General features: G+C 43.8%; 2 protein-coding genes across 2 annotated transcripts in view; both read left to right on the top strand.

Annotated features, from left to right (window-relative positions):
* Positions 1-191: 191 nt before the first annotated feature.
* LOC307234799 (putative G-protein coupled receptor 149) lies at positions 192-14,763 on the top strand (the record flags this gene model as incomplete). The annotated part of the gene is made up of 5 exons (XM_080006663.1): positions 192-1,160; positions 1,514-1,694; positions 2,391-2,965; positions 13,151-13,291; positions 14,218-14,763. The coding sequence occupies 5 exons, from the start codon at positions 192-194 to the stop codon at positions 14,761-14,763; spliced, it is 2,412 nt and encodes an 803-aa protein (XP_079862789.1).
* A 5,795-nt stretch (positions 14,764-20,558) lies between these two features.
* Positions 20,559-27,386, top strand: part of dhx36 (DEAH (Asp-Glu-Ala-His) box polypeptide 36) — a gene marked incomplete at its 5' end in the record, with an annotated part of 47,788 nt that continues 40,960 nt past the window's right edge. Inside the window, 8 exons of the mRNA XM_080007142.1 lie at positions 20,559-20,861; positions 21,829-21,986; positions 22,975-23,088; positions 23,227-23,437; positions 24,932-24,970; positions 25,293-25,463; positions 25,586-25,665; positions 27,025-27,099. Coding sequence (XP_079863268.1) covers positions 20,559-20,861; positions 21,829-21,986; positions 22,975-23,088; positions 23,227-23,437; positions 24,932-24,970; positions 25,293-25,463; positions 25,586-25,665; positions 27,025-27,099 — 1,151 coding nt within the window. The remainder of the gene's footprint in view (positions 20,862-21,828; positions 21,987-22,974; positions 23,089-23,226; positions 23,438-24,931; positions 24,971-25,292; positions 25,464-25,585; positions 25,666-27,024; positions 27,100-27,386) is intronic.

Below are 27,386 nucleotides of genomic sequence, written 5' to 3'. Positions count from 1 at the left end.
TCCATGCGTTCACTCCCGTACATGCATCTCCATGCATTTATCTCCATGCATCCATCCCCACTCGGACGCCAAAAATAAGATGCTCCGGGTCTGCGCGCCGTCGCTGCACGATCGCTTAAAACTTTCCACGCAACCAACGCAATGACTTATCATATACTTCAATAAGAGAATAAGCAAGAAACTTTGGGAACATGTCCTCCACACACTTCAGCTCCCCGGCACCAAACAGGAGCCACCACCAGCCCCTCTCCACCGGGGACCCGGACCCTCTGGACGCGGAGCGGCGGACGCGCCTGGCGCTCTTCGGCTTGTGCGTCACCCTCGCCGCCGCCACTTTCGCCGGAGGAGTCTACTCGCTCCTGTCCTTGTTCAGGATGAGGAGAAAGACCTCCCTGTGCCTCATCGTGGCTTCCATGTCCGTGGACGACCTCGTCAGCGTGATCCCCCTCTCGCTCTTCATGCTGCTCCAGTGGGGACGGGGCGGGGAGGAGGGAGGGTCCGGGACGCTGTGCACCCTCTCGGGTCTCCTCTACGTGTTCCAGGGGGTCTCCAGCAACATGAAGGCTTGCCTCATCGCAGCCTACAGCTTCTACGTCACCAAGCGGTTCGGGGCGCACCAGTCCGTCCAGCGCCCCCTGGGGGTGATGGGGGCCATCGTCGGGGTGTGGGCGCTCAGTCTGCTGGTGAGTGTCCTCCCCCTGTGCGGATGGGGAAGCTTTACTCCCGCCTCCCTGGGCTGTTTCCCGGAGAGCGACGGCTTCTACACCGTGCTGCTTGTCACCCTGTATTCCCTGTGCTTTTGCGCCCTGTTGTGTTTCTTCATCCCCCTCACCTACCAGCTGCTGTGCTCCAGGGAGCCCCAGAGCACCCCGTTGTACCCCAACCCCAGTTACCTGGACATGACCGTGGGGGGCCTGAGCGGCTCTGCCCCCCTCTGTGACCTTCAATCCCTCAATAGTCTTGATAAAAGTTGTAGTGCCTATAACGAGCTGAGTCCAGGGTCGTGTGGCACCGGCACCGTGCCCACCGGTCGGACCCTGGGCTCCTTCGCCAGGCAGAGGGACCCCTGCGCCTTTGGAGACAGCCCTGTGGTGTTTGCACAGAAGCGCTTCTCCATGATCCTGGCTGTGGTCAGAGTTGTTCTGTGGATGCCAATGATGGTAAGGGTGTGAGTGAGGACCAGTGCTGGAAGAAGTAAGCTGCTCCGACCTTTTACTTCAGTAAAAGTACAAATACCAGAGCACAAAATTGTGAAAGTGAAAGTTGTGAAAGTACACAAGTAGTTTATCTTAAATGTATTTGAATTGTTAAAAAGTAGAAGTACTTCATATCCAGTGCCTTGATATCACCCATGGGTGTAACTTTAGCCTGTAATAGTTTGTTCTTCACTATAATAAATGTATGTAACCTCTTGTATTGCCTGCTTTCTTCTGGTCTGTCCTTTGTTTTAGATTCAGTATGATGCCATTGAACTCATTCCGCCTCCTTCCTTTCTTTTGTTTGGTCTTTCCAGACCCTGGTGCTGGTGCGGCACGCCGCTAACACCCGCAGCTTCTCCCTGGAGACCACGGGCTTCTTCCTCACGCTGCTCGCCCCGGCCGCCACGCCGCTGTTCGTGCTCTCTGAGCGCTGGATCCATCTGCCCTGCGGCTGCTTCATCAACTGCAAGCGGGATCCAGCACGGGATCACTCAGGTAGACAGGCGATATTTATATGATGGGATTTTGGTTAACACTGCAATACAGGTAAGTGGTATATGGTCATGATATCCACATTACTAATGAGTGTTCAGTTATCTTGTGGAAGCACCATTTGGTCAGCCCCAGAATATCAAATTACAGATATCAAAGTATTGATCTGACACGGCAGGTCCAAAATAATGTGATATTCGATTTCGTCAATGTTGCTCGGCCCTAAAACGGATCTTCAGCTCGTCAAACTTTATTTATATTCAGGGTTTAAGTATCTCAAGCTACAAACACTACATATCAATTGTTCATTGTGGAAAACAAATAGTTAGTTCTGCTCTTCCATGCCTATAATGGGCCGGCCAATATAAGCAGCCAATCCCTCCTGCTGTGCCTGCCTGCTTGCTGCTGCGCTCCCTCCATCCCAACGAGATCCACCTGTCGGGCTCTACTCTTCGATCCAACGGGGGGATTCCAGCTCAACACTCCTATATTTCTAGCTCACTGGGTATGCCTGCGTTTGCTGCACCCTTGCCGGGAGGGATGAGCGGTAGGGCCGAGACGCCAAACTCAAATAATAAATAACACATACATAGTCAATGAAGGTAATATAGAAGTAAACGTGAGGGTTGTCTGTCAGAAACATCACTTTGTTTGGCTTTACTGTGCAATGCAGCTCTTCATTCTGATTCTATCCCACAGTTATGAAGAGAAGATTCGAGTTCACGCTCTCCTTCCAGCAGGGCTACGGGGTGTACAAACTCTCCCCGGCCGCCAGGTCTCCGTACAGCCCTGCGGCCGAGCAGAAGCCTTCCTACCAAAACCTCTTCAATTGCGACTTCCCCGCTAAAGGCCTCCATGCCCCGGACAGCAGCGGCGGCGGCGGCGGCGGACTCTCCAGCAGCTTGGATGGAGATTTCGACCTCGGCACCCCCTGCCGGGCGGACGGCTCCTCGCAGGCCGACCTGCTGCTGGAGGCCGTGGCGGGCGGAGGGGAGGCCCTGGCCCTCACTCTGGCCGACTGCCCTCCGCTCCCCCATGAGGGCCGCGAGGACGACGGGGACGACGGGGACGACGGGGACCACGGCGACCACGGCGACGGACGTCCTCCGATGCTCTCCGGCCGCCTCCGCGAGCAGGACCGCGGTCGCAAGATGACCGACACCTCGTCGGTGTTCGAGGGCTCGGAGAGGAGGCTCTCCCACAAGGAGTGCCGCAAGATCGAGCTCACCGACTGGGAGTGGTGCCGCAGCAAGTCGGAGAGGACGCCCAGACAGGTAGGGTTTGGTCTTTACATCAAAATTATATCAACTGGTAGATCATTCTGAGTTTACAACCCTCAGGAATCTCGTTTTCTTAAACAACCTGTCCAGTCTACTCTAAAATGGAAATCAATGAAATTAAAAAAAACACTTCCCCATAACATTTCGTGATAAAAATCGATCCATCATTCATTGAATCTACATGAACTTGCTAACTTTTACGTGGTATAATACTGGTAATCGGCATTCTGTGGTGGAGGGTACATTTTCAATGTGGATGTGTCTGCGCCTGCCTGTGTGTGTGTGTGTGTGTGTGTGTGTGCGTGTGTGTGTGTGTATGTGTGTGAGTGTGTGAGTGTGTGTGTGTGTGTCTGTCTGTCGTGGTGCTGTCGCTGTGCATTTTAAAACATCGCTCCATCTTCAGGACGACAGATTGGGAGCTGGAGTAACTTCATGAAATGCAGAAAAAAATGTATTTGATCCTCCCTGGACTCTCCCTCCCCTACCCCGTCCACGGAATTTGCTGAGTAGCTTTTTGATGGCGGCACCTTCTGTCGGGTTTCCATTCGGGACAATTTAATTTCCCCTAATCAAATTGGTAACAATTCAGTAATGGATTTTGTCCTCTGCAGCATCGACTCCCTTTGAATTCCACGCCGTTCCGTAGGGCTGCTCTGTATCTACGTGTCTCCTATGACACTTGATATCCAGGATGGGGATTTAAAAGTTTTAGGGATTGGTTTTATGACGATGTGAGTTGTATAATTCATGGTGGCTAGTCGGTCTAAGAATAGAATGTGAAAGAAGAGACAGTATTTTTTGGGGGCCGTGTGATCAAGGCAACTTGTCTTGGAACTCGGGAGACAACGATCAATGGCGTACGGCAGCAACGACAAACTTTGATCGCTCCATTCCTCGGTGATGGCGATGGTGAGTCTCGAGCCTAAAAAATATATCATTTTTATTGGGCAATAACTCCGACAAATGGCAGAGTTATGAGCACCAAAACAAGGCCAGACTCTCCTCTGATATTTTATATAAGATATGATATATTTATAGCTCCATGGATACCACGAGGGTCAGGCCTGAGATCCAGTGGGAGAGTTAAACGCCAGTACCTTAAATAAGAACCAAAACAAGAATATCAAAGGATACAACAGGAATACAGTAAAAAAGAAAATTGAAAAATAAATATTTACAGTAAGATACTGTCATATCTAATGTTGAGAGGAACTTTGCCTTCCTAGATCGGGGAGCTGCAAAGGGCGAAAATGTGCATTCGGATGTGTGTTCTAGCGAGACGATAAGAATCATTGCAGCGTGTCAGGGAACAGGATTAAGGTTTTAATCTCCGATCGCCCTCAGCGACGCCAGGAGAGGCGTGCTCATTTACTGGGTTGAGTCTGAGGAAAAGCAAACACAACAATGTGCTGTACGACCTAATGACGACGTTAAATATTTCATTAGGAGTAGGCAACGCAGCAGCCGATGTTCACTGAACGAAAATACAGAGTAATCTGCATCATTTATAACGTTGCGATGAGATGTGACGCGCGGTGCCATGCGTGTATATGAGTAAAAAAATATGAATAAATATGAAAAGTCTCCTTCTCCAATTAACAGTTTCAATGGAGCCGTGCTGGATGAGGACGGGATGGTGGAACACCAAATACGTCCATTGGAAACTAATTCTGTTTTACTCGACCTCCAGACGGTGTCACGTCGTCAAGGCAACAAGGCGTCAACAGTATCAGTAGCAACACAACACACGCACACATCTTGAGTCGGTATGATGAAGAGTATCCACGGCGCTCGTCGTGCTTTCTTCGGGTTCGCCCTCGTCCTGAATGTCACGATCTCGGCCGTCGGTCGGCGGAAGTGGGTCGTTTCCGACGACACGGCGCCTCCGTCACTGAGCTTTGGAAAGCAACTTTGATGCCGCCGCAACCCACTCTGAGCAATCTGTCAGACACGGACGTCCTTGGCTATCACGGATGGAATTAAAGAACCTGAAAAAAAAGAATTAGCGCCGCGTTAACGAGGCCCGAGTGCAAGGCGCCCTTTCAGCACGAACACAGAGGCAGAGGCTATGAAAGACAACCTCCCCAACTTCCCTCCGACGTGCCAAATGCGAAGCCATTTCTTTTATTCAGAGGATATGCTGGCTGTTTTTCAACTCAACCCACACCCAGGCTTTATTCAAATGTCGTGCGTGTTATGTGTGAAATGTGTAATCGTGAGAAACTTACCACACTGTGCTTTAATGCTTCAAAACACAGTGAAATATTTGATGGGATCCAACATTTCAAGGACGCTTCAGGTAAATTTCAAGGACCTTTAGGTAATATGAATTTGTGGTTGTGGATTTGCCGCCATATGGCTTCCTATAGGGACCGCCAGGGGCCCTGCGCCACACAGTCCTTCTGTCTCATCTGAGAGGTTACCTGGGAGGGCAGCCACTCTTATTTAGGTTCCTTGGTTTGGTAACAATTCAAAGAAACATTGGAGGTTCCTTGGTCAGTGCAGAATATCCCACACCGAGAGCACAGAATGAAATGAAGATGAATGAATGAAGGGAAAGTAGAAAACGTAGTTGTGGTACTGACTGGTTATTTCTAATGACTTTGGTCATTTCAGAAATATGCAGCAACCTCACGATCGCCCTGGTGATCCGCATCCTTGAAAAGGGGAGAGAAACGGCATAGAAGTCAGCGATGGTTCTTGTACACAAACAACGACTGACAGACATTGTTATTCTCTCAATGGGGGGTTTTGGCGTCCGTGAAGCGCCCGCTTGGGTCCTTGCTCCTTCCTCCGTCGCCGCCTCGCTGCCTCGGCTCCTTGTTGCTGTTGTTCTGGAAGCGGCTCTCGAGTGGAATCGTTAAAAAGTCAAGTCCAGAGGAGGCTGAAGGTTTAATGAAGCCGGCAGACAGGACGACAACCGACAGAACAGAATATATGGAGCGACAGACACGTAGAGCAACAGACACATGGAACAACAGACACGTAGAGCAACAGACACGTGAAGCACAAGACACATGGAATAAGAGACATGTTGAGCAACAGACACATGGAACAACAGACACATGAAGCAATAGACGTGGAGCAACCGACACATAGAACAACAGACACATGGAACAGCAGCACGTGGAGTAACAGACACGTGGAGCAACAGACACGTGGAACAACAGACACATGGAACAACAGACACACAGGGCAACAGACACATGGAGCAACAGACACATAGAGCAACAGACACATAGAACAACAGGCAAATAGAGCAACAGACATTTGGAGCAACAGACACAAAGAGCATCAGACACATAGAGAAACATACACGTGGAATAACAGACACACATAAGCAACAGATACTTCGAACAACAGGCACGTGGAACAACAGACATATGGAATAACAGACACATGGAGCAACAGACACATAGAGCAACAGACACAGGAAAATAGACACGGAGCAACAGACTCACGAAACGACAGACACATGGTGCAACAGACAGACAGAGCAACAGACACATAGAACAACAGGCAAATAGAGCAACAGACACAAAACAACAGACACACAGGAAAAGACACACAGACCAACAGACGCACGGTGCAACAGACATGTGGAGCAACAGACACATAGAGCAACATACACATGGAATAACAGACACAGAACAACAGATACATGGAACAACAGGCACATGGAGCTACAGACACATAGAGCAACAGACACAGGAAAATAGACACAGAGCAACAAACACACGGAACGACAGACATATGGTGCAACAGACAGACAGAGCAACAGACACATAGAACAACAGGCAAATAGAGCAACAGACACAAAGCAACAGACACAGGAAAACACACACAGACCAACAGACGCACGGTGCAACAGACACGTGGAGCAACAGACACATAGAGCAACCGGCACGGGACAGCAGACACTTCCAAACGACAGACACGTGAATAGAATAAATCTTTGTCGTACAAGTGGGACACAACGAAATGTGTCCTCTGCACTTGAAACCACCCTTTACCTGGGAGCAGTGGGCAGCCACAGAGCTGCACCTCCAGCTCTTTTTCCAGCGCCTTGGTCAGAGTATTAACCCCTCACATGCTCTACATGTCTTTGTACGGTGGGAGGGAACCGGAGCAACCGGAGGAAACCCACACAAACACCAAGCGCACATGCCAGCTCACCGCAGAAAGGACCTGGGGCGGCCGGGATTTGCGCCCGGGACCTTCTTGCTGTGAGGCAGCGGTGCCGTGAAGCTATATATACTCATGGCCTGAAATGGTGTTATCACCTGGCACGCACACACACACACACACGCACAAACACACACACACTCACACACTCATCCAACCAGTAAATAAAAGCCAGGCCTGGACAGTTTGGTGATTTATAGGATTTTCCGTCCAGTGTTGTGTGTCCAGTGTTCCGTGTTAACGGTCCACATGTTGTTATCCTCCCTCTCTCCGCCTCTTCTCCGTTGCCCTGCGGCCTCCAGTGTCCACGGTGGCGGGGGGGGGGGGGGGGGGGGGGTTGGGGAGTGGGGGCGGTTAGAGCTTTAAGATGTTGTTATCCTCCCTGTGACTTGGTACGGTCTAAAAACAAGCACATGGAGGCGGGGCGGGCGCTCAAAGGAGGGAGCAGCTTTTAGCCGCCAGGTGACGTCGAATGGACCCTCCAAGGCTGCGTTTTCCAAGCGCTCTGCGGCGGCAAACCGCTTTTTTCCGCTTCCACTTTGAAAAATAAAGAGCTCCCCTGTCGCGAGGGATGAGAGGCTCAGCTGTTTTTTTTTGAGATTCCGTTCTTCACGAGTCACTCGTCACAAAGAGTCGTTCCACTGTCCGACTCTTTGTTGCTTTGGTTCAGCGCCGGAATCAGAATCCGGTTCATTCAGCCGAGCACATTTGAGAAAACGTAGAAAAACATAGAAAACACGGAAGCACTGCATTGAAAATGAAAATAAAAAAGTGTAGGGAAGTGTTTGGATTTATTGAGCTTTAGTAATCCTGGAGACGCATCACAGTCAAATGGTCCCTGTTCTCTTCCATTCACAAAACCATTCATTAAATACTCAATTATTTTCTCCAAATGACTAAAGGGGCTGACTGATTGATTCTGGATGAAAGGCCATGAAATTAATGCAAGACTAAAAGCGGGAGCTGTGTAAAGCAGCATTAATCCGTACTGTATCACGGGAGTCATTTTCAGGAGAACCAAATGAATCGTGAATAATATTGTAAATAAACCCCAAGTGTAATTTGATTTGTAATTTGTTGTGCCGTTGACGCTGCTTATGCCCGCTGAACGGGAGGTTGCAGCCCAAGCGGGCGCGGTGTTTCCACTGACATTCATGACAGAGCTGCACTATCCCAGAGCTCGGACCAGCTCTACCCCAGAGCCCTAAAACCCGGTTAAGAGCGAGGGCCGGCGAAGCGGGCGCTCCACGTGCTGCTCTATGCCGGAGACTCTCCGTCTGGAGAAAAGCTTCCAAGCCATGGAGCCTACAATCAACGCCCTGGATATGCAAGAGTTCCCCCATTTGGGTGGAGGATCAAAGTCCTCCAGGTCCACGAGCACACCGCGACACTCTACACCGCCGCCAGCCTCCCCCTCCTCTGTGACCGTGCCTGGGCGGTCTGTCCTTCGGTCTGTCCTTTGCCAATGGAGGCACGCCGCCACTGCGGCTCGCTCTCACTGAGGGGCCGAGCACCACGCTTTTAAATCCAGAAATGTCCTGGGTTTGATGCGTTTGAACACCAGAAGTCTACGCAAACAATTAGAATTAGATTAGAACTCTTGTATCGCCGACTGACCTCGGTATCGTGGTTCTGACAGAAACCTGGTTTAAAGGAAGCATACGTAATTCGGAGGTTTCCCTACATACAGTAACTATAACTTGTACAGCATTGACAGAGTTGGAGGAGGGGGTGGCGTAGCTATTGATGCAAAGTCATGTTTGTCTGTTGTAAAGGCTGTCACTGTACAGTAACTCCTTCCTTGGAATTGTTTGCTCTGAAGGGTAATCTTATCTAGAAATAACTCAATGAATGGGGTGAGTGTTTACAGACCACCCTCAGCTGTCTCCAGTGCAATTAATAAATTAGCGGACTGACTTGCTCAGCGCAATAACTCAGAGTGGCTGGCTCTAGGTGACGTTAACCTAAATTGGTCGACGGACGATTCAAATACTTAAAAAAGCGATGCGTGACAAGCACAATCTGTCGCGGCTGACTGATGAGCCGACCAGACCTCATTTAGAGGACCCTTTAAAATCAACATTGATCGATTTGATTCCGTCCAGTAGGAAGGACAAAATCACCGCCTCTGGTGTTTATGCACTCGGCATGAGTGGCCGCTGTCCTCTAGCCTGCGTAAGAAGTGCCGGACTGAAAAAGATCAAGCTCCCCGGGATTGTCATCAAGAGAAATTTGAAAACTTTTAATGAAAAGGCTTTCCTCAGCGACCTTGCCGACATTAATGTACGTCAAACATTCGATATGCCAGCTGTATATTTTACAAATTCATTCCTCGTTGTCACTGATAAAAAAAAATAAAAAATGCACCTTTTGAAAAGCTTAGGGTTAAAGATAGATTCTCCACAGAATTATCAATGTTCAAGGCATGGGACAAAGCCTGGGCTCTAGCGAGGCGTATCGGCGGAACGACCCACTGGATGACTTTCAGACTCAGACTTGAAATAGAAATAAATGAACATTCTCCTTGAGAAAAGCCAAAAGCCAATTATTACATTGAATTCATCTCCCGCTCTTCTACAAACCCATCAAAATTCTGGAAGGCAGTAAATATAAGCAAAAACAGATACTCTACATCTATATGCCTTCCCGTTTCATGGTTAATGAATGCGACACGAGAGGTTTGCCTTAAACACACATTTTGCCACTGCCGGAAATCGCTTTGATACGGTGTACTCGGGATGGGCTGTAAATAGTAAGCCCTTGGCTCGTGTGCCCTCCTTAAACCCTACCTCTCAGTTCACCCCACGGGCCCCCACTTCCTCTGTCGTTAAGGAGACACTTGAAGCTGTCGATTGCAGGAAAGCCACTGGAGATTATAAACTAGACCCTTATTTACTAAAGCTCTGTGCCTCATTTGTCGCTGAACAAATGACATATCTTTTTCATCTTTCTACCTCTAATGGAGTTTGTCTCTCAGGTTTGGAAATATGCTCATGTAGTCCCATTGCATAAGGGTGGTGATAAAAAAAAAAAAAAAAAAAAAAAAAGATCTTGATAGCTATCGGCCAATTTCCAAACGGTCCCTGTCTTGCTAGAATCCTAGAGTCATGATAATAATCAGCTGAAATCATTCCTCTCAAGAAATACAATTATATTAACTATATTAAACCCATATCAATCTGGTTTCAGAGCTAAACATAGTGCTGTCACTGCACCACCTTGGTTATGAATGACATTGTTTTTGCTGTTGACAAAGGGAAATATTGTGCTGCCCTCTTTGTCGATCTATCAAAAGCATTTGATAGTGTTGACCATGCTTTGCTCCTGCAGAGGCTTTGTGATATTGGCTTTGACTATAAATCCTGCGAGTGGTTTCAGGACTACCTGTCTCATGGACAGCAATGTGTGATTTTGGGAAATGATCGCTCAGTATTTTCACCACTGTCAAAAGGGGTGCCACAAGATTCAATATTGGGTCCGATCTTGTTCACAATTTATGTAGACAATATTACATCCTTTATAACTAATTGCAATGCCTATCAGATGCAGATGATACAGTTCTGCATTGCTTTGCTGATACCGCACACTTTCCCTGAAATCCTACAATAGGCTTTTGACAAATTGCAAGAAGCAGCATATGTTTATAAATTTATGTTGTTCTCTAGAGCCCGAGCTATTGCGGACCATAGTTTGCATGTTACCAATGTGAATGGACACACAATCGAGAGGGTCTCAGAGTATAAATATCATGGTATTTTGCTGGATCAAAAAGTTAAATCTCAAGTCTCAAATTTCTCATTGACACAATTGTCAGCAAGCTGCGCCAAAAAAATGGATATTTGCACAGAAACAAAACAAATTGTCCTATGTTCAGTAGAAAGCGGATAATTGAGGCTGCCTTCTTGTCTGTTTTGGATTACGGTGACGTTTGGTATAGACATGCCTCTGCCTCCACTTTTAAACCACAAGATTCAGTTTATCACTTCACCCCAAGATTTATCACCCGTGACAGTTATTCAACTCACCATTGCATCGTATATGAAAAGGTTGGGTGGGCATCTCTAACAGTAAGACATGACAGGCATTGGTTTTTATTTATTTATCAAGCCCTAAGTGGAAAGTTGCCATCATATATCACCTCATTGTTAAATTGGTCCGATGGTCATTATTCAACTCGCTCAAATGATTGGGTACTGCTCAAAGTCCCACGTGCAAACACTGAATTTGGAAAAACTGCTTTTAGCTTCTGTGCTGTACACACTTGGAACAGTTAATGACACATTGAAACTTGACACAATTATACCTTTTATACAGTTTTACAAACAAGTTATTACTCATTATTAATATTATATATATTTTCTTTTTAAATTTGTGAATGTATATATTGTGAATTTAGTGTATATACTGTATATATGTTCCCTAGCGTGCTGCTGCAACGCCTGAATTTCCCCCTACGGAGGATTAATAAAGTGCTATTTCCTTTTATCTTATAATGGCACTAAAAAAACCACTTATACTTCTACTGAGAATAATAACCTTGACATGGAGTACAATGAAATGATGAAAAAATAGAAAATAATAAGAATAAAGGAAATAAGACAAAGCATGCTTTAAACCTATATGAGGCTCTATTTTCTGGATATTTAAAGGCATAATCTGCTGCTGCTGCTGCTGCTGATTCCCTTATAGCTGCTCTGAATATCCGGCGTCTCAGTGTTTCGTGCTCATAGTCATGAAAATTAATCAATTGGATCGTGCCCCGGAGCGCGATTGTCGAACAAAATTTAAACCAATTCATTTGAATTCATTTTTTTTAATATATTTTTTAAGTTAGTTTTTTTAACAATCAAAATATCAACATCGACCGCCACATATTGATTTTCAAATGGTTTTTTTTTACCATTTAAAATGGGTAAAATCGTATCTCATTGCAGAACAGTGCGCAACGCATTTTTTGTCCTGCTCTTTCTCTCTCACATCAGCTCTCTCTCTCTCTCTCTCTCTCTCTCTCTATCTCTCTCACACACACACACACACACACACACACACACACACACACACACACACACAAACACATCGACAAAGGACCCGTCTGTGAACAGGCCCTCCTGTCACTCAAACAGCCCCTGATCCATTCAACCGTCATTCCAATCATGCATTAAAGCCCTCGTAAATAATATGATATCGTTGATCAAAAACACAACTAGGTTTTGGCTCCTCTGTGTCCCTTGTCTCCCTCCATGCATAATGGAAACATTGGAGAGGGGCGACCACATTTCCCATTCCTCTAAATAAAGCAAATAAAAATGTATTTTATTTTACTCAATTCCCTGTTTGAATGGAAAAGAAATGCACCGTGCGCATCGGGGACACTCTCAGCACCGCTCTCCAAAAATCACGTGACTCTGGCGTCCTCGCTCAGAGAAAAAGCCATTTCCAGGCGACTGTGGCCAGCAAAACATCACAGTTTTCTCACTCACGTTCCACTTAATTAATGTGTGTTTTTAAATAGTCCAGATTTTTAACATCATTAATTTGCTGGAGAATGCATGAAAGAGTGGGACAACCTGTATAGTATGATTTGTATTGATAATTTATTCATAAGTTGTTATGTTCATACAAATCTTTGGGGGGGAAATACCTGTATGTCTGGAAGAAAGTAAAAAGAAAACATTTAACAAACATTTCACTTTGCAATAGCAGTCATGTACGTTCACAATTTTAAATCTGAGAGACATCCAACATCCAAAATGCTTGTTTAAGCAACATTTAGCAAAATATTCTATTCTAGTTTGACAGACTGTGAATATTTCATACAGGTTTATCTATCTATCTATCTATCTATCTATCTATCTATCTATCTATGGAACAGAATGTAGTTGTACATCCCTGCTCCAGGGTCTTCCACAGTAAAAAATGAATATGAATAAAAATGAAAACTCCTTTTTTGTCTTTTACTGTTTCTATATATATTTGAAATGTTTTGTCTTCCAGCGGTCGGGCGGTCTGTCCGTCCCGCTGTGTGCCTTCCAGGGCACCGTGTCGCTCCAGGCTCCCACAGGGAAGACGCTGTCCCTCTCCACATACGAAGTCAGCAGTGACGGACTCAAAATATCCCCCAACAATGCCAGGAAGGTGAGACTGAGCTGTCACTTCACTTTCTACCGTTCCTCTATGGGAGGGGTGGCTGTACTCTGACTCTGGATGCAACATTTCAACCAAATGGACATTTTTGTTATGTTTCCTTCAAGAGGAATCTGGAAAACAAAGAAAAAAAATAATTGAGAATGAATGCTGTGTATTTAAAACATACAGTGGAATTAATTTAAAGAGACAGATCCTAGAGAACCTATTTCGCCAGAAGAGACCAGAAAAAAAGAGAAGAGAAAGAAGATATTACTTTCAATTTAAACTAATTGAATGTTTAAATCAATACATTTGATTGATCAGTGAAAAGGCCCTTTAGAGCAAAATACAAAACATTTTCCCATGAATTAAAGGGGAAAGTCCTCAACACCATAGAGTATTAAGAGTCACTAAAGCCCCGCATAAACAATCTAATATACTGTAGATAGATTGATAGATACTGTAGGTGTTGATGGATCAAGAGGTGTTGGATAGATAATAGATAGAGCGGCTGTGGAACCAGGAGCCACGCCCACGCTGCCCTGTCAGGTATAGACATGGACATACTAGATACAAGAGGGAACGGGAGGAGAGACACATAAGGAGACCAGGGCACAGAAAGGCACGGGCGGGGCTGTGACAGTCTGTAGATAGAGAGAGAGAGAGAGAGAGAGAGAGAGAGAGAGAGATATGGATGTTTAGATTCCTCCAAGCCCACCATGCATCATAATGTAAAGACATATTTCCCAGATGCTTGACCTTTCATTAAAGATATCTCGAATAGCTTTGCTAAATATTACAATTTGAGTGCACCCGCCCCTCCTAAATCCCAGTTGTAACCCCCTGACTGGAATTTTCCATCTCTCTCTCTCTCTCTCTCTCTCTCTCTCGCTCTCTCTCTCTCTCTCTCTCTCTCTCTCTCTCTCTCTCTGGAGGTGGAGGTGTACCGCTCCAAATCCGTGGGCCACGAGCCCAGCGCCGACGACCCCACCTCGCCGGGTGCGCCCCCGACGGGGGACGCCGGCGCGGGCGGAGGAGCCGGGCTGGAGATGGAGCCGGGGGCGGGGCTGGGACTGGGCGTGGCCATGGGCATCGGCGGTGGCGTCGTGGGCGGGGACACCAACGTGAAGATCCACCTGGAGGTGCTGGAGATCTGCGACAGCGAGGACGCCATGGACAGCGTCTCCATCGTGTCCAACATCAGCCAGTCGTCGGCGCACGCCCGCTCCCCCTCGCTGCGCTACTCGCGGCGGGAGAACCGCTTCGTCTCCTGCGACCTGGGCGAGACTGCCTCCTACTCGCTGCTCATCCCCGGCGCCGGCAACCCCGAGGCGGACAGCATCAACATCAACATTAGCATTCCCGACACCGTGGAGGCCCACAGGCAGAACAGCCGGCGGCAGAACCAGGAGAGCTGCGGAGGCTACCGCGAGGAGATCCAGCTGCTCAACGAGGCCTACAGGAAGCAGCAGGACGAGTGAGATGATGAAGTGGCGGTGTCGGGGGGGGAAAGGAGGGCTTAGTGGGGAGGGGTTAGTATTTCCTAGGTTTCGTCCGCGAGGGGAAAGGGATGGAGAGAGGGTAGAGAGAGAGGGCGGGAGGGAGAGGGCGAGAGAGAGGGTGATTTATGGAGACATCGAGGAAGGAGCAAGAGTCTTGTTAATCAAATTTACCATCAATCTTCTTCTTCTTCTTCTGGATGACGTCGCCAGTGACTCAACAGATAGGAAGAATGAGTCATCGCAGTGTGTGTGTGTGTGTGTGTGTGTGTGTGCGCCGTGCGTGTGTGTGTGTGTGTGTGTGTGTGTGTGTGTGTGTGTGTGTGTGTGTGTGTGTGTTTTGTATGCGTTTCTAAAACCTCATCTTAATTACGGGGATGTAATGAAAGTATGGAACGTGTCTAGTGTGTGTGTGTGTGTGTGTGTGTGTGTGTGTGTGTGTGTGTGTGTGTGTGCGTGCTTGTGTGTTTGTGTGCTAGATGTCGGTGTATACGTGTGTGGGTTATATTGATTATATTTGTTAATAGTTATCGGCATGTTTGTTGCTACTGTATCCAGCTTTAATGGGAGTTATTATGTTATTATTATGTTTTTACAATAATTGTGTGAGACCTCTGTCGACGTCTGGGAAGAAAGGAAATAAAAGATGAAAAGGGAAGAAAAAGGGGGAGGAATAATGATAGAAAGCCGTCCCAAATGATATCAAGGGGGTACTCACGCCGTGATACTTTCGACTCTCTGGCTGAGTGACTGCGTGGGGATTCCGCTGATGAAGGAGGCAGCAGATACGAATGTGAATGTGCATTTCAGAGCCACTTTAGGGATCGTCTCCATCGAACTCTCACTTCACTGACTCTCACTCTCCCCGCTCAATCAGCAGAGAGTGTGCAGAGAATCACTCACACCCCCATGTGTTCTGTTTAAAATTCAAATATTCATAGTTGTGTTCATTCATTGTGTGGGACACTGACAATGAACCACCATAGAAAATACAAATAAAAATCGATATCCTCCTGCAAGGTTTATAAACCCGTCAATACCTATACAGCACAAACAAGCACATCATTGCACATGTGTGTGTGTGTGTGTGTGTGTGTGTGTGTGAATAACGAGATAAAGAATAATAAAATATAATAAAAAACGTTTTATAATATCTATCTATTTGTCTGCTATATCTAAATACCTTGTTTGGATGCTTGGTCTTTAAAAGTGTGATCAGCGCTTTATTGATTAATTTCTGTGTTTTTTGAGGTTTGGATAGTCCACACACGCTCACTCATTTGGAAGCTGTTTATATTTTCTCCACATGAACGTGCTCATTAAAGATTTATACCGAAAAACTGCCTCCGGTGGGACTGTGGAGCATTTTGCCTCCGTTATGAAAGCGGCAGTACGTCTGCGGTGAATGGTATTATAAAATACACAACATTTACCAGAATATGAATAATAGTAATGCTTCCAAACATTATGCTTTTTGTAAGTGAACACGGGACGTTTTTAGATCGTGACAGAGCAGTTAAGCCAAGCTTTTATTTCTGTGTCCAACAGAGGGGAACGAAGTAGAACATTTTTCCGAGTGTCAGCATCACTAAAGTTCAAGTTACGGTCAAAGACACGGATGTCATACTGTGTGTATATAAATATGTTCTTATTGTTATCAATATTAAGTTAAATTTGCAGTCTAAGACACTGATGTGTGTGTGTGTGTGTGTGTGTGTGTGTGTGTGTGTGTGTGTGTGTGTGTGTGTGTGTGTGTGTGTGTGTGTGTGTGTGTGTGTGTGTGTGTGTGTGTGTGTGTATACACTCACACACATGACATCGGTGTCTTCATATTCAATTATATATACTTTATTATTATATATAATATTAATAAAGTGTTGTCATATCTAGCTGTATTTATGGCTTGAAATCCAGTTAAATGTCTAAAAGGCTATACAGTATATCATTTCATTTGAAGACACTGGTCATATGTGTGTGGGTATGTGTATGTGTGATATACATCTTAACCTGTATACTCCAACTGGAATTTATATATATATTTATATATACACATCTGACATCAGTGTCTCAAATTAAATGAAGTTATGTACATACTTTTGTATTTAACACTTATTGTGTATATAAATACTGTATCTTATACAGTTGTAGCATACAGGTCAAGATGCCGTGTACTTAGCTCCATTGTATTGAAGCCACATGGACAACATTGATGTGACTGCTCATACGTTGGCCCTAAGTTATTTTTATCTAATGCTAATCATTGTGACGGATACAGCCCACAGACTGTCGGCACTGCACTCAGTAAATATTGTACTGAGCGCAGTTCTAGGAAGCTTTGGCTGAAGATGTGAAAACACTGTGCAGATAGTAGAACAGCTGCCCTTTGCCTTGAACAACACAAGCAGTAAAAAAAAATGCATTGACAAATCAATTCATAAATGCATTTTGGAGGATTGAAACCCTGTAATATTTTGAAGCAATAACAGGCGGCATCCACCCCTGCACCAACCTTACACGACGCACACGCATCAAGAATGAAACGGTATACACCTGCAAATGTTTAAGCCAAGGGAAAACAAGCACACAAGAAAATATAAAGCTGCGGGCAGCCGTCAGATCATACTGTGCAAGTTGCACAGTGATGTTCAGCAGGTTGAGTCCTGAAGTGAACCAAGAGATGAGATGACTTCTCAAAAGATCAGAACCATCGCTACAACACCGTCATCTGTCACCATCATCCCCTGAACCCAACTTCAGTTAAAAGCCATTTTGTCATTGGCCACATGTAAATGCGCCCAGGCCACGCTAGTATGTACCGATAACAACCAAACATATTCCTAACATACAAACAAACATATAATCAAGCATATTTAGACTAGAAATTGCCTATAAAGCATGTACGCCAAGTTTCATGAAATTCCACAAATCACGTAGGGAGATACATGTTTTTGGTGTTTGTGGCGCTCCCTCAGGTCACATTTTCACATACATTGGCAAATGCGTTCCAACACCTCTACCTCATATCCCCGTTCAGTTTCATGAGGAATGGAGTAAAGGCCAATCATTTACGGACGTGTAAGGGTTTTGTGTGCGACCACTCCCATTGTCAAGTTTAATGGTTTATTTATCCGATCGTAAAACTTTGGTAGTACTTTCGTGAAGCTACGGTCCCTTAATGTCCTGTACCAAATTTGGCATCAATCGGTCAACAGCTGACAAACCCTTCTCAACAAAACTGTTTTTAAAAACATTCCAAACGGATGGAGTATGGCCTTTTCTAAATATTAGAATTTTGACCATTAATTATAGAGCCCCCATTTGGCCGATCTGGATGATTTTTGTTTGGGAACCATTTGCAAGAGAATATCTATGCATGAGCCAAATTTCAAGTCGCCATCGTTTTCCATCTCATCTCAAAAACAAATAGAATGGTAATAGGAATTTTTTTCAAGAGCGAACAATATGGTGTGTTTTGAGAGTAAACACAGCACAGAGAGAGAGGATGGAAGGCTTATTTGTGCAGGATCAGGTCAATGCACATCTGGGCGTGTTTGTCTGTTTTTGGGCGTAGATGTATTGTTGTTTCTTGCACACACACACACACACACACACGCACACACACACACACACACACACACACACACACACTTTCCCTCCCCGCCTTGTATTTTCCTCACATGTACTCTGGCTCAGTCGATTTTCCTCCCGATCCTCTGTCTCTCTCCGGGGACTCTCGCATCTTAAAATAAAAACAGAATAAAAATAAACGCCCTCAATCCATGGGTCTGGGTTGAGGTCTATATTAATATCAATCCTGAATGTGCAATCCTGATTCAGATTGAAACACCGAGAAAAAAATTATATAAAGGCAAATTCTTTTTCCTGCTCGCTTAAGATCAAGCATCAAAAAACATTTTGAAAAGCCGTCTGAAAAGTTTGCTTTACAGCACAGGGAAATGTGAAATGGGGGAAAGAAAGTGAATATTTCAATTCAAAAGATTATTTTCCATTTTTATGAAAAGGACAATATATATTTTTTGCCATACTATGTGCTCATTATGATCTGTTATGTGGTTTTCCATTAATGCCCCTGACTAAACCAAATGTTGTCCAAATGCACTGAACGTATTTGTTGCCTTCCTGCAGGAAACGCGTCGTCCTTATAATGGACATTAGTGCATCACTGTGATGAAGAGAGGATGGAGGATCAAAGGCTTTGTTTTTAACAAAAAAAGAAAAACACACAGAATCAAACACTCCACATGCCTCCACCCCCAATTGCCCCTATTTATGCTTCATGACACTAATTATAGTCTCAATGTGTTAGAAAATGGCATGTGTGGGGTGTTAGAAATGAGAATGGGAAAGAAAACCACCAAGAGAAGGGAGAGAGAGAGTGTTTGCGTGTGTGTGTGTGCGCGCGCGCGATCGTGCATGGGTCCATGCGTGAGTGTGCGTCTGCGTGTGTGTGTGTGTGCGTGTGTGTGTGTGTGTGTGTGTGTGTGTGTGTGTGTAATAAAAAAAAATGTACAAGGGATCCCAATTAAAATTAGGAGACAAGTCAAAAGTCAGGGACACAAAAGTAATTGCTCACCACTGTCGAAATAAGAACCAAATCTGATCACTGGGACATTCATTCAAAATGTTATCGTTTTAATATTTTTCTGCTTCCAGCTTTGCTTTGTTGTGGTGAAGACAGAGAGATGAGGATTCAGTTCATCATTTACTTGCAGTAAAATGGGGAAAAATACCATAAACGTACATTTCTAGATCATAGAACAGAGGCAAACAATTATAAAATGTGCAAAAAAGAGCAGAAAAACAACAAAGAAGAAAAAAAAGAATTTTTTTTTTTAATGTATAACTCGAAAAATATACAAGGACCAAACCGATTAAGCGTTTGTATGTGCAGGTTTAAAATGTATTTGTGGCCCAGATTTAACATTTTATTTTAAACATGTAGCGGATGTGGCCCCCTGTACTTAACATTCAAAGTACATTATTAAGAGTCAGCCATTTGGCAAAGTACACCAACCGGATGGGTTTACCACCAAATTCAAATTCACCACCACAGGATCATGAAAGTCTTATTTGTTTTGAATTCAAATTGAAAATAGTGGTAGATTACCTCACCGCATTATATAACAATATGTGCAATATGTATAATAGTAACATTATTATTAGATTAGATTAGATTAGATTAGATTAGATTAGATTAGATTAGATTAGATTAGATTAGATTAGATTAGATTAGATTCGATTCGATTAGATTCGTTTAAATTAGATTGCTGTTAATATTAACATAGTGAATTAGTTATTAATATTAAAAACACAGTATATTGGATACTTGTATAGTCTCCATATCCATACTGACAATACATAAGTCAAATACATCCACTTATAAATAAATATAAAAAATAAATAAATAACTAAATAATAACGTATTAAAAATATATATTTTATAACTAAATACACTTTTCATAATCCTCCAGTAGCCTGATAGTTTTTCTAATTAGTTTTAAATATCAACAAATAAATCTTATCCGCGTATTTGCCGCGGTATCTTTACGTCACATTTCGGCGTCAAATAATCACACGACGTCATCAGTGTGCGACGCGCCGGATGCGTAGCGGCTGGGCCGAGCTGCAGCGCTGCAGATAGAACAACAACAACGACGACGCCGACGACGACGAGTCCGGGTCTTGAATTGAATAATAATACGAATTAACAACGTTTTACTAACATTTCGGAAAGCTCTCTTTAGCTTGGGGGCACCATGAGCTATGGCTACGGCGGTGGAGGTAGGCGAGGGGGAGGAGGCGGAGGAGGGGGAGGCAGAGGAGGCAGGAGAGGGGGGGGCCGGGGCTTCAGGGACGGCTCCAGGGAGAGGTGGGACCGGGGCGGCGGGAAGGACCGCGACGGGAACTGCGACTCCGGCTCCCGCGAGGAGCAAGACGGGGGTGGTGCCGACGGGGGTGGACAGCGGGACCGTCCTCCGCCTCACCTGAAGGGTCGGGAGATCGGCCTGTGGTACGCCAGATACGGAGCCGTCCGGAGGAAGCAGGCGGACCGCAGAGGGGTACGTCTCGAGCCGTCACCATTATGACACCATCGCCCGATCGCGATTTAGTGAGCAGATCGCAATCTTTTTGCCTAAAATTGTCATATTCCACAGTCATCCGTTTCCATCCAAATTCAATGGGAATTTCAAGACAACGTTAGAGATTTTGAAATAGATACAATGTGCATTAGGTGAGTTTCCATCAGGTGAGTCGAGGAACTTTCTACCTGGATGTTTATGTTCCAGTCTTCAATACCGATAAGTTACTGTTCTGCAACAGATGGACTTGAATTATAATACATTTTATTCTGCGCCACTATTATAGTGGCATTGAATTGAAGTGCAAATACTGTATAATTTAAGGGCAAATAAAGCAATATATTTTTACTTCCTGTTAATTTTCAGTCAATTTCTTAACTGTCAGGTCATGTGACTAAATGATTTCACTGAGATTTGTGCACATATATCTTGAATGCACACCCCATACCTAACATCCAAGATGCATTGTCAGCGCAATGAAATGAAAGAACATTAAATGACACTTTGTTCCAGCGTGCGGATAATCGACCCATAAACTGAAAGTTTCTCTCTCTCAGGCCACGTCACTGAAGCCACGTCAGAGTGTTTCCCAAACTTTTAACTGCTGTGATTGTCACATTTATACAAAGAAACAATCTCATGGCACGCCGCTATCCTGTTGACCACCAGAAACGTCACAAACATGTGTGGCTGGGTTTATGGCCTCCTATTAGTTGTCACATTCAGTGTGAAATAAGAGTTGTTTTGGTGAGCACTGAGCTGCTATTCTGTCTGGAAATGATCAATTAGTACAGCCTTGCAATTTTGATCTTGCAACACAAGACCTAATTTCCGTCATGTATTTATTGGTGGTGAAATTAGAACATTTTCACGGCACAGTAGTTGGAAAACACAGACTTGTGCTATGATCTAACCTGCCCTCCAACCCCTCATGCTCCCTGTTCAGCGGGCGGTGGTTCAGATGGACGAGGCCAGAGAGCAGCACATCACCAACCTTCTCAACTCCGTGAGGACTGAACCGCCGGGCTCCCACAGATGGGCCAGAGGGAACAGAGGGGCCAGAGCCTCCACCTCAGACAACTGGGATGCGGGTGGTGGTCATTGGTGAGCATGGCATACTTTCCCCCCCAGGTTTAGCATGCAGTAAAGTTTGTTATGATATAGAGTTTGTGTATTTGATTGATTGATCATATATTATTTCAAGACATTTAGGGGAAATAGATAAAAAACACAAGAAATAACCAAAAAAGAAAGAAATAACCATGAAAGATTTAAAAGAAATTGAAAGAAAAGCACGAGACAAATTCTTCATAAAAAATAAATGTCTGAAGGTCATTGAAGCTTCTATCATTCCATGTTTTATATGATTAAAAAATGACATGTTTAAACCTGAAACCTTAAACTGATTCCTATATATCTTATAGTATTTTGTCTACAGAGGAGTGAACTGCCTTCTGGACAGGATTTGCATGATGATAATTTATATCCCTGTTATGTAGACTTATATTCTTTCCAGTACTGGACAGAGTGGTTTCTGGTCAACAAGTATATTGAACTCCTCTGCAGACCTGATAACCTTGGGAAAATGTTTTGAGTGCCACAACAATGTAACAGGGAGTCTCTGTGGCGGTTGAGTTACTGCAGCTAAATGACTCACACCGGAGCCGTCTTGTAACAAGGCTCATCACATTCTCGGCAAGATAATACGGCTAACCATATACAGTATACAAATTTATCTGATTATGATATACCACTTGAAATACATGATCTTGTGAAGTTACCGAACATTTTTACCAACTAGAGATGCACTGATTGAAATGTTCTTGGACCATTCCAATTTCAGATTTCTCACCTGCCGATTCTGATTTTCATTCAGTTCATTGACAGTCTATTTCAACAAAATGTGTTCATAATTACCCGTGAAGACCAGATAAACATGTGTAAATCAAATTTCTTCTCCGGAAATTATGGAAGTAATCTGGTGGCTTAATTTTGCACTTGGCCCTTTGGCATACATTTAGCATTGTGTTTGTTGGTGAGCTATGGAAGTATATGGCTCATAAATATCATGTATATGGCTAAATCTGTGCAGTTACTTTGATGGAGACAAACCCGAAGAGGAGAAATGTAAGGCTGAAGTCAAGTCAGAGGATGAGGAGGAGGAAATTGATGCAGCACAGAAGACAAAACCTCATGGAACAAAACGGTAACTTGGTCACCGAACGACTATTCCCTTTCATCTGCTGCTAATTTGTGTACACATCACAAAGACACCAATATTACCTATATAATCAACGTTTTACCGGTTGATCGTTTTAATAAAGCCTGCTGTCTTTTGTGCCAGTCACGTCTCTCAGAAGGTAAAAGATGAACCGCCCGATACGTGGGATGACAACGATGAGGAGAAGGAAGAGGAGCGGAAAGTGAAGGCCCTCGGCAGGGAGAAGGACCTGGACTTCCTGTTCCAGGAAGTAGTCAGAGATGATACCGAGGACGAATATTTGAAGAAAGATCTGCTCAGCAAGAAGTCCAACGCCAAGTATCAGGAAATGCTGGTGAGGAAAATGGGGGAAAGATGCAGTTTTGGTTCGGTTTGTTTTTGATATGAAGGGATTCAATTCAGTTAAATATTGATTGAATCCGGTATTGATGAGATGACTCACAATATGATTCTATGTCAATATTATGACATTTTATACACAATGAGAATTGCTGCTGCTTTTTCACTTTTCACAAGTCTGATGTCCATTACAAAAATATTTAATTGAACAAATTCAGTCTATTACAGGGATTTAATATTTCAATTCATTTCTCACTATATTGGCATATTATTTAATCATAACATGTATAATGCATAACCTCTCCACACATAATGTTGATATTGCAATTTTTAAATCACTTCAAAAAGTATTGGATTATATGGGAGTATCATCTTTTTTTTCTTCTTTTTTTTTTTTTTAACCCAGCCCTAGTTTTGGGAGCCATTTGGACAGTGCTGAAAACATTTCAGAGTTTAATATCTAAAATTCTATAACTACATGGCTTGATGTTTTTTTTTTAAACTGCACTTAACACCATTTGTCTGACTATAATAGGTTTTTAACAACAGTTGTCATTAAAAAAAACATTTTAATGATACACTTTTTTTATTGAGCCAAAATCTTCCTCCTTCAAGAGAAAGATTAATTTGAGATAGAATGACCATGTAAATGACCATGTAAAATCCATTTTCTGCCCAGTAATCTGCTTATATTAACTGTCCCACTAGCCTCGACCTCCTTTGCCACTGACATTTCTCTCACATCCACATGCATACGGAGATTTTCTCTGCATTTGACCTCCCGTCCGCAAGAAAATGGCATTTTAGGAACTGGAAGCTACTTTAGGGACTGGAAGTGAAGCTCGCAGTTTGTGAGCTCTAATGATTTAAGGAGAAAGTGTGCTCCGATTCAGTAAAATAGGAGATATTTTTATATTTTACAATATATCCACTTGATTTGTCCAAATGAGAGGGCAGAAAAGAGACTGGCAGCTTGTGAGAGGCCCCTGTAGGCACCTCTGCATGATTTGGATTGTGATATCAAAGATAAGATAATAATGTTAAACGGACGTCAAACATGATGCTTTGATATGATGAGCAGAAGAAGGAAAATGTCAGATTAGAGAAGAACGTACAGAGCGGGCATGGAGGGGGCGGCTGTGTTGAAAAGGTCGTCTCACTGAAAAGAGACGGCTCTTCCAGCTCCCAAGCATTATTTTATCTATGAAATGATGTGAAATATTTTGTTTGTATTTATTCCAGTACAAAAAAAAACCATTGTTTATAATGATTCAATGTGACTGGAATCAATTAACATCCTCTAAAAAAAAATTACACAGTTCAGTTAGAATTCTAACTTAGCTTTGGTCACTGGAGAGATCTATACCTCTAAATAGTTATTGTATGTGTGGACGAGGCCTCGGAGAGATGATTATTAAGAATATGGTTTTACTTATTTTGACGCTTGCTGATTTCTGTCCCTTTTTTTTTTTTTTTTTCTCCCCTGCAGAAATTCAGAGAAAAACTGCCATCGTATACTAAACGTGAGGTAAGAGTGCAGGTCTGATACTGTATGCCAATGTTTTCTTTGGTATTATTATTAAAATCCATTTATTTTGCCAAGAATAATTTCACAAACTAGTAATTTGTCGTGGAAATTTTTTAAACAAAAATAGCCAAATGCACAAAATTTCCAAGCCACATTTCCAAAGACAGGCAAAAAAAAAATAGTAAATGTATATCTTATGCTGAAAATATTTCACATTATCAATTTGTGTCCTGTGTGTGTGTGTGTGTTGGGATGCTGCGTCGTCTTGCCAAATCACATTTTTTGGTCGTCAGTATTTTCCTTCCTTCGTCCCCCCGTGCAGGAGCTGGTGGAGCTGATCAACTCCAACCGGGTGCTGGTGGTCTCCGGGGAGACGGGTTGTGGGAAGACCACCCAGGTGCCGCAGTTCATCCTGGACGACCATATCCAGCGTGGCCTGGGCTCGGTCTGCAGGGTGGTGTGCACCCAGCCCCGACGCATCAGCGCCATCTCCGTACGTCGCCCAGTACTTCCCAAGCCGGATCTGGAAGGCGGAAGGGCGGGGGGGTCATTTTTTTGGAACGATTTTGTGTTTGTGGTTTTTTTTTTTTTTTTTTCATTTGTTGGTGTTTCCAGGTGGCGGAGCGTGTAGCATCGGAAAGGGCAGAAAGTGTCGGGAACGGGAACTCCTGTGGTTACCAAATCCGCTTGCAGAGGTAAATATGACCACGTTTCATCAAATTCAATTTACTTTTAGTTAGTTTTTCTATTTATTTGATAGAGGGAAGTTTCTTCTTCAGTTAGTCTACTATAATTGAACTCTTTAATTTGACGAGTTGTAGTTTCCGTATATATTCCAAACAGCCTTGAGGCCTATGCTGTAGAATACCCAAATATCTAATTTTAGCTGGGGGGGATATTTATGTTTGTTTGTATTAAGGGTATTATCATCATTGTTATGTGTACAATACAGCTCTTTATTTCAATAAGTGCAATATGAAAATACATACTATTTAGCCTACTCATCTTTCATGTTGTTTATCGAATTTACATCGAGTTGAGCACTTCAATGAAGGTACAGAGTTGTGAATCATCCTTATTAATTTCACAAGCGTACTGAGAGTGTGTGTGTGTGTGTGTGTGTGTGTGTGTGTGTGTGTGTGTGTGTGTGTGTGTGTGTGTGTGTGTGTGTGTGTGTGTGTGTGTGTGTGTGTGTGTGTGTGTGTTTCTTTTTTTAGCAGTTCTGCCTTTGAAGCATTACAGGTGATGAATGTACATATAGGTGCACAGTGTTTTGCCTTCTCTCTCTGCGCCGCTTGTAACTTTGATTTGGTGGCATATTGACTGTTCTGATCCCTGGACTTTACTGAGGATCAGGATGCACTGGAGAAAGAGGGAGAAATACAATTTGAGCTCATGTTGTTTTTGAGCTGATAGATGGAAGGATAGATACTTCACTCATCCTTGCAGGGAAATTGCAGTGCCTCAACAGCTTTCATAAAAATGGGACATTTTAATACATTATTGGATAAAAATTTGGCAATATGTGGAAAAATGTGGAAATATGTCCAGTATATATAACAGTTAACGGTACACAATAAAATATGAAAATATACACTAAACCTTATTATAAACAACCAAATATGAATTAAAAAATAACAGAAAACAATAATAAAATAAATGAAAGTGACTCAATAAAAACAATAATTTGCTCAGTATTCTCACACAGAAGGAATACATAACAGTAAAAATGTTCTCAGAGCAAGCCAGATTCATGAAAGGTATTAAATATATAAGATAGGATCTAATAACCAATAAATACAGTATTCAGACAATGCCAGGATACGATTTAGTCTCATGTTATTCTAAGGACGAAACTAAACATTGGGAATTGAGGAGAAATGCGTGCGTGCGCGTGGAGGATTGATAAACAGACGCACTGAAAGAGAGAGGGGGATGCGGCGAGTAGCGGAGGAGAGAGTAGAATGAGTAGAGGTGCATTAGCGATGGGCAAAAGTGAAGAGGTAACTGAAGAGATAACTTATGTTTTTGCATTTTATCCCTCTCTCACCCAGTCGGTTACCACGGAAACAGGGCTCAATGCTGTACTGTACGACGGGTATTATTCTTCAGTGGTTGCGTTCTGATCCGTGAGTACACACACACACACACACACACACACATCTCTGGTCTAAGTTGTATTATTTGTTTGTATTTCTTCCTTTCTGTCTTTTTTTTCCCCCTCACCTCCTCTCCCTACTTCATCTTCTTCTTCTTCCTCTTAATCTTCATCTTATTGTCGTTCTCTTACGACTCACTCCTGTTGCAGCCGTCCATTGATGTGTGGCTAGCGTCGCTGTGTCTGTGAAAGGTTTTGGCATATGGACACACGCACGCACACACACACACACACACACACACACACACACACACACAC

Source organism: Zeus faber (assembly GCF_960531495.2).
Source record: "Zeus faber genome assembly, chromosome: 9".
Lineage (NCBI taxonomy): Eukaryota > Metazoa > Chordata > Actinopteri > Zeiformes > Zeidae > Zeus > Zeus faber.
Note: the sequence above shows the minus strand (reverse complement) of the source record. Positions and strands in the feature narration are given on the sequence as shown.